An 11,663-nucleotide genomic window follows, 5' to 3' on the forward strand; every position below is an offset into this window, starting at 1 on the left:
AATAAATAAAATGTAGCTTGGCCATTCTGTTACCTTTCTGTGAAATACTCAGGAAAGGGCCAGGTTTTGTGAGGATCATCAGGCAGAAGCCAGTTGCTTCGTGTGTTGCTTGGACGACGGACGTGCTGTGCTTGCCTTTTTTGTTGCATAGCCTGGTTAACCCCAGCAACATAGCGGGCAAACTCTGGATCAGACCCAACTAAATAAAAGAAATCATGAAGTCAGTAGCTGACATTCAGCTATTTCTACTGCATTTAACCCTTTCATTTAATCCTCTAAACCTGACTGTAGAAAAGAAGTTCCTTCTCACCAATAATTAATGCTAAACCATTTATACTTCTTGATGGAGCACTGAACAGTGAATAGGAAATGTTTTAATAAAAAGTAGATGTGTTGTACGTGGTAGATAGTAATTCTCATCTGGAATTCTCATCTCGTCTACACCTGTCCCTTGCACCCCCTCTGAAGAGGAGTATTTTGTGACTGTGATCATGTCTGTGCCCTGAAAAAGTCCAGCAGCAAATACTGACAAAATTGGAGACTGGATATTTATTCATTTTCAGAAAAATAATATTTGAATTATTCCTGTTGATTCAGGATCACAAAATGATTTCCATCCATGCTGTGATTTTGCTTATAAGAGAACAAACGCTCAGTGATCTCATTAGAACATGCAGCCCAAAGCTCCTACTTCTTACAAAGACCATAACCATTCTGAAAATATTTTGATCCTGAAATACTTTGTAGTTCATGGTAAGATTGATATTTACTGAAAACAAATATTAATTTTTAACATACAAAGTCTTAAAGTGCACAGCTTGGAAAACAAATCAAAATACCTTTTGTTCATGTGATTGCTTCCCTACATTCAGTTCAGCATTTGAAGGAAAGCTTCTTTATTTTCATTTAGCACATTTACAAAAGAAGAGCTCTAATGTTCTGCTGCATTCAAATTAAAACTAAAACAAATAAAGTTACCTTTGTTTCTACATATCTTTTATTGTATAAACAAGGAACAGAGCTACCTGACAGCTGTACAGAAACAAAGTGTTGCCACTACTTGTTACTTTGAGAAATACTTTTATGTCAGTTTAATCTGAGGCTAGAAATTTGACACATTCTCAGATCAAAGGATAGGTTCTGAAGGGCAAGAATAGTTTTGTTCTGTGGGTAGCATGAGGTGTTAAATTACATCTATATGCAAAATAGCAACTTGTGTCAATTTTACCTCTGTAAAAACAGAAAAACACCCTTTCATGAGATAGGTTCACCAGTAAAAATATGGATGTATCAATCTTCCCTCTACTGATACCGCATTAATTCCTTAGAGATCATAAAAATACTGCAGAATACATCTTTGGCAGTCACTTAGGCCTTTGACCGTAAAAAAACCCCATCAATTCTATAAATTCTTAGTAGCAGATTTTCCTTTGAAAAGTCATTATTTTTCAGACTAAAAATACTCATCAAGTAACCCGATCTGTTTCAAGTGATAAATGTACAAGTGCTAAGGAAGTCTGAAATTTTTGTGTGTGCGTATTTAAAGCTTTCTGTACTACACTAACTGAAGCTTAGATTTCAAACGACGTCACATTTTTTTAGTCACCCACACACACACACACACACACACACACACACACACAGAGGTAACAGCAGAAAAATGATAACATAATTTTAGAAAAGATTTTTCTGGTACTTTTAACAAATGCATACTATGAAGTTTCTGTAGCTACGTTCCACACCAACAGATATATTTGTAAGAGAACAGACTGGTCTGTTGATCTCAGTAGTATCATGAATCTCCTCTTAGACCCAGATTCCATAATCAATTTAATAGTCTCTAAGTTATTTGCTTATAACCATAAAATTTTATCTCACTTCATAATCTCCATACATTTACAGTTTATCAGTGGTTCCAACATACACGGCAAACCACATGACACTTGCTCCTTAGTCTCTAATCCTTTAGCATCCAAGCTTTTCAATGCAGTAACAGCCGGAGAGCAGGAACTGGTAATTCTCATACTAAAGGGGGAAAGCAGGGATATGGAAAAGATGCAATTCAGTCGTACCTCTAGAGTGCAAGACTGGTAAAGAGCATGAAGAATAATTGATGAGGGAGGCAAAATACATAAATCTGAATGTTATTCTTTTAAACAATCTAAAAAACTAACAGCAGGAGAAGCATTATCTGTAAGTTTCAATACTTTTATGTGATCCCTATAGGAAAGATAAGAACTGCCACTGAGATAAACAAGGAATTTGTTAAAATTCTTATTTTCTAATGAAACTTACTGACATTTTTTACTTACTTTTTTTTGTACTTCAGTTCAACCTACATTAAAAAAAAGGCACACACAAATACCTGTATCTCTATTTTTAATAACCCTAGCATCTGATAAATAGTATTAGGAAATAATACTATGCTGCTAAGAGTATTTAACAGTATTCTTTTATTTGCAATAGGATCTTCTTAAAAAGTAATAAAATACACACACCTGCAGGGTCAAAAGGCAGAATTTCTCCCAGCATTCCAAACACTCCATCAGTTTGGTCACGATTTGGCCACGTGTTGTTTCTAGGTCCTTGTGGCTTTTGTCCTAACATCTCTGACATCATATTGTCCATATAACTGCTTACAAGACCCAAACTGTATAAATCAGAGCTTAAATCTGAAAAACCAGGATTATTCCACTGGTTTAAATGAGATAATCCAGCTCCAACAGTTTGGGCTGGCTGCTGTGAAGAATTAGTCAGCCATTTGGCAGGTACACGTTGCTGTGGTCCGATAGGTTGAAGCAAATGTTGGTAATATTGCATTTGCTGCTGCTGCTTTTGTGACTGTTGTTGCTGTGACAAGCCTTGAGAAGGATGCAGTGGTGTGTGAGAGACAGATTGGGGCTGCTGTTGTACTGTTCCTGATTTTTGTTCTGTTGCTGTAGAGGATGCAATAGAGTTTCTTCTTTTCACCATTGGAGAAGTCTGCTGGGATTTGCCCATGTTGAAACCAGACAAGAAATCTATAACATCCTGCATTTCTTGGTCAGTTGGTAAATTCATACCTTTGTCATCCTTGCTTTCATCCAGTTTGAAGAAGTTGTCCTGTCTTTCAACTAAAAACCCATTTACTATCTGATTATTTGTGCTCTGAATTGACTGCAGTGAATCTGTGGTCCTAGGAAAGTTACCAATGTTCAAAATGCTTTGTAGCCGTGCATCTATGTTAGTGGGCATTTTAGCCTTCTCCTCTGAGCTGGAACTTATGAAGACATTTTTGGAAGGTGTACTGGGGATTGAATAACTTCCACTATTACTTGTACTGGTACAGGAAGTTTTTTTTGTAAACCGTGAAGTCAGTTTTGAAAATGTCTTTTGTAGACCACCTGAAGATTTGCTTCCATTTCCAGATGGCATGTCAACTTGGTTCCCAAAGTCTGAGATTTCACGCTGCAACTGGATCTGAATACAAGGCAAAGCTTGCTCCCTGCATCAACAAAAACATTTATCAAACCACCAAATAAATCCCATTTATCCTAACACTGCACTGGATACGTTAAGACATTTAACTGAGGTGGGTTTTTTTGGAGAAAAATGTGCATTTGGGTAATAGAAAGTGGAAGAAATAAAACTGGAGTTCTCTATCAGATTGCTAGTTCATTGGCTACTTACAGTAACAATTCAAACTATTACTAACCACACTCATGGGTAACGTGCTCTACAGCAGCCTGCTTGTATGAGAGGTTGGACTAGATGATCCCCAGAGGTCCCTTCCAATCCCAACTATTCTGCAACTCTGTGATATGCAGTAGATTTACTATTTTCCTTAAGAATTTTTAATTGCACTTCAAGATACAAATGAAAATATTTATTTAATATAAATCAAGTGTTTTTTTTAATGCGAGAGAAAAGTACTTTTGTGCACATAGATGAACTGCTAGGTTTTTTTTGTTTGTTTTTTTAAGTCTGCTGTATCTCTGTGCATACTCACAAGATTACCTATATAGAGTACAAGTTTCTTGCTTTGTTTGACCAGTGATTTCTCTTTCTGGTTAACTAGTGCTATTAAATTCCTCAGTATAGTCTTTTCAGCAGCGATGACTCTGTTTAAACAACAGGCTCAAGAGCAGATGTACCTTCCCTCCTTCCACCTTGGTATGTCAAACACAGCAGTATAGAGCACATCTACTAGTCCCAAAGTCTTCTCTGGATCCAGACTTCTCTGTAGCAAAGACATTGTTGCTGGATCTTCTTTTAGACACCTGTAATCAAAATCAAAACTTTGAATTTCACATTGAACAATTTACCACACTAGTCAGATAATGAAAGGCTAATTAATATGCTACTTTTGCTCCTGCAAAGGTACAACTAGTAAGGCAGTATAACGTATGAATGCCTGAGGATTCCAAAGGACTAATACCCACAGCCCTAGTTTCTTTTCTTTAATTGTTGACTATATAAAAAAATTTCATTGTAGGCAAGAGTTTTATCATTTATTTTCAAAATCAAGATTAACGATTTCCTCTTTAGCTGAGCAGGCATGATTAAGGCATATTAAGAAATAAAAAAAACCAAAACCACAAGAAATCCTGTTTTCTAGGAAATGGCAAAAGCACTCAACAAGCCTAACAAAAAGGCAAGGTGCATGAAATTTAAATCTTGAGTGCACTGTAGATGTCCAATCCTAGAAACACCCAGCCTGACACACTCAGCATGAAAAATGATTCAGCACATCCAGTAATCTGTGGAAGATTTTATTTTAATCTGTGAAGATGCAGGCTTACTGTAATTCTTCAATAATCTATGGAATTAGGACTTAACTTGAGGTGAAAACAGAATAACCTGGATTTAAGTACTGGCACAGCTGTCAAGTATTTAATGAGCCTCTTCAGCAGAGATGAGTAAACAGGCACTCTCTCAGTGTACCAGCAGGTGGAGCTCTTTCAGAGATTCCAAACGCTGGCACAAAGTGCTCAGCAGTATTTTAGTTCTTTCACAATAGAGCAATTTATGTAAAGGGAATAGAGAATTGCCAGTTTATACTCCATAGTGGAATTAAAGATGAATTTGGATAAACAGACTGTGGGCTGACTTGTACTTCTGGACACACCATTGGTACCATCAGCAACAGGCTATCTCACTAAGGATTCAGATGAATGCAGTGTTTTACAATGAAGTTCATAACGCCAAGTATACTGAAGAAATAAAGGAAATATTGTAATTCCAAATTATTGTTTCAAAAGGAAGACCTCACCTCAAAATGCAAACTAATGTTATGCTTTCCTAGGCAGCTAGTTAAACCGCTAGGAATGGAACCTCTTGAACCACAGAGTTCTGCAGTTCAAAACAGCACCTACAGAACATCTTAGTTAAGAGCTAAAGCTCTTCTATTAATCTCATCTAGCACCCAGAACGTGCCAGGAAGAGTAACAGGAATATTTCTGGATATATATTTATTTAACTCTTGTCATCTAGTTTTTACCTTTCTTCTGCTCTTGTGCACCAGCCTTGCTTCCTTTCCACTGCCGCCAACAGAGGGAGCACCAATACAAAGACAGCTCAAGTACAACTGCTGGTCAGTTGATAAATAGTAGTATTTAGTCAGTTCCAGATAAAGGAACTTAAGGAAGATAAGCCATAATTACATAGTAGCCCCTGTTCCACTTGTACTGCACTGTATTCCTTCCTATGTATTTCTGTCATACCTACTAGGATAATCTACAATGCAGTACTTTCACTTACCAAGTCGATGGAACTTGCACCACTATTCTGGATCCTTCTAAACTTATTTGAGGAGCGTAGGCTTCTTTATTTTCAATCTGTGCTGTGTCCACAACCACCTAGAAAATAACATGAAATAAAAGGCAATTTAAGAATTAGTTCTAGTTATTTTTATCACTCCTGTAGTCAAGATGCAATAGTCTCAGCTCCCTGACACACTACAAAGAAGCTTTGTACAAAGATGTACAAAGAACCAGATAAAAACAAATCAACTCTCAAAATCATCATCACATGTTAATTTGTATTGAAATGTCTTGGGGAAAGAAAAAATGAAAGCATGTAACCTGATTAGTTTGATACATTAGCCCATATTTCAAGGACATTCTTCTCAATTATGCTGAGTTACCATGTAGTTACCAACTTCTTTACGTAGCAGCTGGTAGTTATCAGTGGATTTGTGTAACAGCTCTTGTATGTGAGAAGTCTAACACAGTTGCTACCTTAATAGCCCCCAAATACCTATTTCTCAAACTATTTTAAATAACGCATACCATGCTACAGACAAATAGTATTTAGCCTGAAACTCTTCACATAGCCTGCAGTTTTTAACACCCCCCTACACAAGCTTTCACGATTACAAAATCGTATACCAGCATATCTCTATCCAATGGTAGTGTAGGTAACAGAGAATTAATAGTAGTAAACAGAAGAAAATCGACTGTTCAATTATTTTTATTTTTATTTTTTTTTAACTCTAAGCCTTCTGTAAGACAACATGAATTTATATGGAAAATCAGAGTCTTGAAAATTAATCTGTTATGAACTTTTTTTTTTTAAATGGAAACTGGGAAGGAATGGATTCACTCCATCTTCACTCAAACTTCAATACCAATGATAGTAAGTTCCATATTTGGTTTGTGCTTTTTGTTGTTGTCCAGTCTGCATGAGCTGGCCTTTTTGATTATTTCCATAATTTCCTATTTTGGTCATGCTGAACCAGCAGCTTTTTGGCAACAGTCAGCAGTTCTTGCTCCGGTGACTAGCAGATTAGCTGTACCATTTATCCTTGAAATGGCAAAAAGTCCTCCAGCATAGATAAGCCTCAAGGAGCATTACTGGCTTTTTTGCAATCATCCTACACTTGTTCTACTTCTGTTCTGTTTTCTATTACTGTTTATGAAGAAAGGTAAAATATAAATAGAGCTGAGATTCTCTCCTCCTGCTTACCAAACCCCTCCAACAATACTTAAGCATTACTACTTCCTACCATCTCAATAATTTAACATAAGGCCTTCATTTTCCTCTAGTTGTCTCTGAACATTTGCTCAGGTTCATCTGGACTTGCAAAATCTGTCTAAGCACATGGAAAAATGCTATTATCCACTCAGATAATACTTAACATAGTAACACTGCAACACCATTATTTTTTCTTCATCTTTGTACCACTTTAATTTTAAATAATTTGCTATAGATTTAGCTATTCTGCAATTATAATTGAACTAAGGCGAGATCAACTAAGTAGCAAATCAACTAAGTAGTAATTCTTCTTTCCCCCTCAGCTTCTCCCAGAAATACTGTCTGCATCTCAGATCAATCTCACATCAGTCAAGAATTAAAATTTTCATTGGTGCAAATCTAGATCAGTTTCTGCAGTTCCACTGCACTGTAGTGCCAATGCTCTTGGGTAGGGGTTTTCCCTGCATTTGTTTGGCATTTTTTTTCCTCCTTCTTCATTTAAAAAAAAAAAAATTCACATTTCTCAACATTTGGTCACAGTTACAACATCTCAGATTTAAAACTACTAGGAGATTCAGTGCTCCCACAATGCATGCTTTCTGCGAATGAAGATCAGTAAGCACAGGAAAGGATGGCTAACTAGAGACAAAGTTAAAATACTTTTTTTGCAGGATGCCAATTCAAAGTTTTATTTCCATTCATCCTCTGAATTACTTTAAGTCCTGCATCTTTTTATTCAAACATACATTTCCTTAGCTCACCTAAATCTGAAAAAGACATTAATTCTTTATCTATACACACACCATTTAGCACATGTATATATCCAGATATTACCTTAGCATATACATACACATACACACTCCTACAATTCCAAAAATTCTTTAAGTTAAAAACCTAAAACAACAAACTAATTTACCCTTCATTGCACTTTGTACACTTAGCAAGAGTTTCTTCTGCAAAGGCACATGGCATGATAGGCCAAAGATAGTGAGTGTATCAATGTTCCTTTTTAAGTTTGATATTGACTTAGCTTAACTCACCATTCTGAACTAATACAGATAGCTTAGTTCTCAAAAGCAGTAAATGAAAGACTGCATAATATTGTCCCATGATATATTTATCCGAGTTGCACACAAAATAAAATAAACATGTTTCTCATTCCCTGCCTGCTAGGTGCTCACTGGATAGCTTCCTGTGCATCAGACATCCATTGTTCTTGTTTTAAAGGTGTTTCCTCCCTTATCTCCACCCAAAGAAGGCTTTAAAGAAATAAATTACAGTTTCCCATCATTGCATGAGACTACATAGAAGCATAATTGAATCATGTAAAAAAAAAAACAACTATGGCACATATTCTATACCTTCACACCCATTTATACTGTAACAAATCAAAAGTGAGAATGAACTCAGACAGAAGGCTTACAAGTATTTCAACTATGTGTAGAGCTCATTACTGTGTCACTGAAGATAGAAACCTGCTATTTTGAGAACAAGATATTCAGGCAAAGACATTCATGCTTCTACTAAAATAATATTCTTTGTATCAGCACTGTCATATGGGAGAACATACAATAAGGTTACACTGACAACTCTCCATATGTTATGATAAACCTGAAGAGTATCAGTGATTTCATTACCAGCAGGTCTAACAAGTTATGTCTAGACTAGGGGACACCAGGTTTCCAGACTCCTGAGTTCAAATTTGCCTTAGGCCTCTCCCAAAATCTGATCAGGGCAAGATTTGAGTGTACACAACACTGAAACCCCTAAGCTTTTGTTATGCTGGAAAGGAAGCAGTGGGGAGTGCAGCACCCTCCAAGGCATTCCTCATCTAGATGCTCAGAAGCCAAGAACTGCTAAGGAATTACTGCACACTCCCATAGGGCTACTGACAAACACTTCTTTCGTGGCCCCATTTCCCATACCTTGCTGCTGTCTCCCAGCATCCTATCAGCCAAAGACAGTCTCACTTGACTATGGCCCTTTTTCTAGTTGTTCATGCATTTAACTCACATTTTCCTAACAAACACCTAAACACAAATTTGATCAATCCTATTATTTCAAAGTGCTCCCCTCCCTGCAAAGATACAACCCCTTAAACCTCTCTCTGCAAAATTTCCTTACATAGAAGTGCTTAGTTTACTACCACTTCCCTACCCGTCACACTGTGGTAAGGATTGATGGCAGTCACACTGCTGTTACAATACTGATGGTTTGTCTCTTTCATTTTAAGCCTTCAATTCTACTGTGTTGTTACAAACAACCATGCCTTAAATCTAGTTCTCCAGCATATTTCATGTCAAGGGGATATCTAATACCTAATATCAAAGGAAACCTGAAATAGAAACATCTGACATTCACCATTACTAGAGAATGTATTAACAGTACCAAGTAATACATGCATCAATGAACAAAGAATGGAGGTTAGGCAAAGTCACTTAATCAGCTGTTTGCTTGAAAAACGTATTTGCAAGGTATTAGCAATAAGGATCTTTCCATTTGAAATTGCAGTTTGTTTCAGTTTTGGCAGTCTATATTCACCTCAAACAAGGAATGAATATATGAATCAACAAGTAGCATTCAGCCCAGACTAAGTCAAAATGATTCAAAGTATACTTGATAGAAACTATTGTAGGCTATGGTATGCCTCTGTGCATCAATTTCACCCTATTCTATTGCACTCTTTTCCCCATTTTATTTGCCCTGCCGAACGAAAAGTCTAAAAAAATCAATTTAACAACAAACTCTTCATTAAATGAAGAGATCACAGGAACCTGTCACAGGAGCACAAGTGCATTTTCTTATCAAAATGCATTTCAAACATCTATTTTTACTTAGTCCTTACATAGTGTATAATCTATGGTGTCTTTTGCTCATTTGCTTCTAAAGAATATACATGTCTACAGAAAGGCATGTAAGTGCTATGCCTTCTGCTGGAGGCACCAGGTTGCGCTACTTGTGCAGACGACTTACTGCTTTTTGTTCAGCAGTAAAACCAAGCTTCCATTTGAAAGGGAAAGGAAAAAAAAAAAGTCATTTTTCAAAGCTGAGCTGAGAAAAAGGTGATAGAGGTGGTTCTTGTTTTGTTTGCTTTGTTTTATTGAACAGGAAGATTGAAACATTTCCTATTTTACTATTAGAACTGAAGTTTCATTTCTTGTCTTCCCCTGTTCCTAACTACAGATAGCATCTACAAACTTGCATTCCGTGAGGATACATTTTGTTTATAACTAAAGTTAGCTTCACGTTGAAAATAGAAACACGGAGGAAGACGTAGGAAATTAATTTTCAAACACTTTAAAATACCTAGTTTTTCTTCAGGATGTTGAAGTAGCCCTTTTTTTGGCTAAGCCTGTCTGTATTACTTACCAGTCCTGCTTGGCCAAATAACAATTGCACAGCAGTTTTGCAGGCTCCACGCCAAGTCGAAGGGCAAACCTGATTTAGTACTTCGGTAACAGGAGAGTCATCCCGTGGTGTAAGTCCATTATGGCATCCAGCTTCTTTAATTAGTTGCAACATTGTGTGCTGGAAAAAAAAAAAAACAACACCTTTTGTCACGTGATTCAGAAATGTTAACATTAATGGCCTCCATATGTACACATTTTTCATAAGCCTTTCAACCACCTATTGCTACGTGTGCTACCTCTAAACAGTCCTACATGTAAGACCTTAACTGCAGAACAGAAACATTGTAGTCAGTGTGTGCTATTTTGAACACAGAACTCCAATACCATAAACAGTATTTAGCTTTTGCAGAATAGTTTAATCAAAACTACAAAAGGCACTTCAAAGACAAAAGAAAAACATTTTAAGTTGTTAGTTGTTTCAGTACTTCCAGGAGCCAAGGACTGGCCTTATATAAAAATCAGAAAAAGCTGATCAAAATTCCCAAATTACTTGTCAATGGACACCTTTTGCATTTTCTCCACATCGAAAATTCAATTAACTTTTCCACAACTTCTAAAAATACATTTTAAATTGACTTAGAAAGATTGCTTAAAGTTTGGAAGACATGACAGAAAATGTATCATAATACTGTTTATTTTGAAGTACTTCCCTTAGCAGCTGAAGGCACAGTTCTGACTGGTTTTGGCAGCTAAGATTATATAAGCTCTGAAGTCCATCACCTGCCAAAGACATCTGTAAGGATTCCTCTTCATATTTTGATACCTAACCTCCTATTTTTAAGAAGTTTATAGAACCCCAATTACCTCTTCGACTTCTGTGTTTCTCTTACACTAGACTGAATTTGCCTAGGTGGCTTAAACATTATCAGAGGGAGGAGTGAACCTACAGCCTTATCACATCTTGATTCCACAGGAAGTCAGGCTAAAAATACGCACTTTCGAGTACAAGTTTGGCACTGAACTACTGTGGTTTTTCTCTGAGTTTTAAGGAGTTCTACTGATTCTCATTTTATTTTTTAACCATTTTTAACCATTGATTCAGGACTATTACCGTTTTCAGCTTCAGGTTTTCTGCTGCAGACTCATTAAAGGATATTCCTTTCAGAAAGTGCGGTCCTATCTGAACCGGTACAGTGGGCAATTCACACTGAATTGGCTGAGGTGGAGTCTGTCTCCTTCCTGTTTGCTGGGCTTCGGCTTCACTGCAACAGCCCTGAAGCATAAAAAAATAGATTAGTTAGAAGGAAATGAAGATAATGAAAACATCCTTATGAGTCCAATTCTTTTTTTTTTTTTTAA

At 36.6% G+C, this 11,663-nt stretch overlaps 1 protein-coding gene across 1 annotated transcript; it reads right to left on the reverse strand.

Moving 5' to 3' along the window:
* Positions 1–9: 9 nt before the first annotated feature.
* On the reverse strand, positions 10–11,623 carry LOC100542702 (uncharacterized protein KIAA0355-like). Its single transcript, XM_010717954.2, has 6 exons — positions 11,416–11,623; positions 10,324–10,482; positions 5,740–5,837; positions 4,134–4,259; positions 2,499–3,484; positions 10–199 (listed from the first exon to the last, which is right to left on the reverse strand). Exons 1-6 carry the CDS (start codon positions 11,584–11,586, stop codon positions 30–32), a joined length of 1,710 nt encoding a protein of 569 aa, XP_010716256.1. The 5' UTR covers positions 11,587–11,623; the 3' UTR covers positions 10–29.
* Between the last annotated feature and the right edge of the window lie 40 nt (positions 11,624–11,663).

This window comes from Meleagris gallopavo, chromosome 13 (genome assembly GCF_000146605.3).
Source record: "Meleagris gallopavo isolate NT-WF06-2002-E0010 breed Aviagen turkey brand Nicholas breeding stock chromosome 13, Turkey_5.1, whole genome shotgun sequence".
NCBI classification, from domain to species: domain Eukaryota; kingdom Metazoa; phylum Chordata; class Aves; order Galliformes; family Phasianidae; genus Meleagris; species Meleagris gallopavo.

Bases quoted from the DNA above. Each gene is read 5' to 3' on its own strand.
- LOC100542702 (XM_010717954.2), bottom strand. From the start codon at position 11,586: ATGCTTCAGGGCTGTTGCAGTGAAGCCGAAGCCCAGCAAACAGGAAGG. The intron at 5,838-10,323 runs GTAAGTAATACA...GTTATTTTCTAG, and splicing joins TATTTGGCCAAGCAGGACTG to GTGGTTGTGGACACAGCACA. The intron at 3,485-4,133 runs GTACATCTGCTC...TTGTTGATGCAG, and splicing joins CCAAGGTGGAAGGAGGGAAG to GGAGCAAGCTTTGCCTTGTA.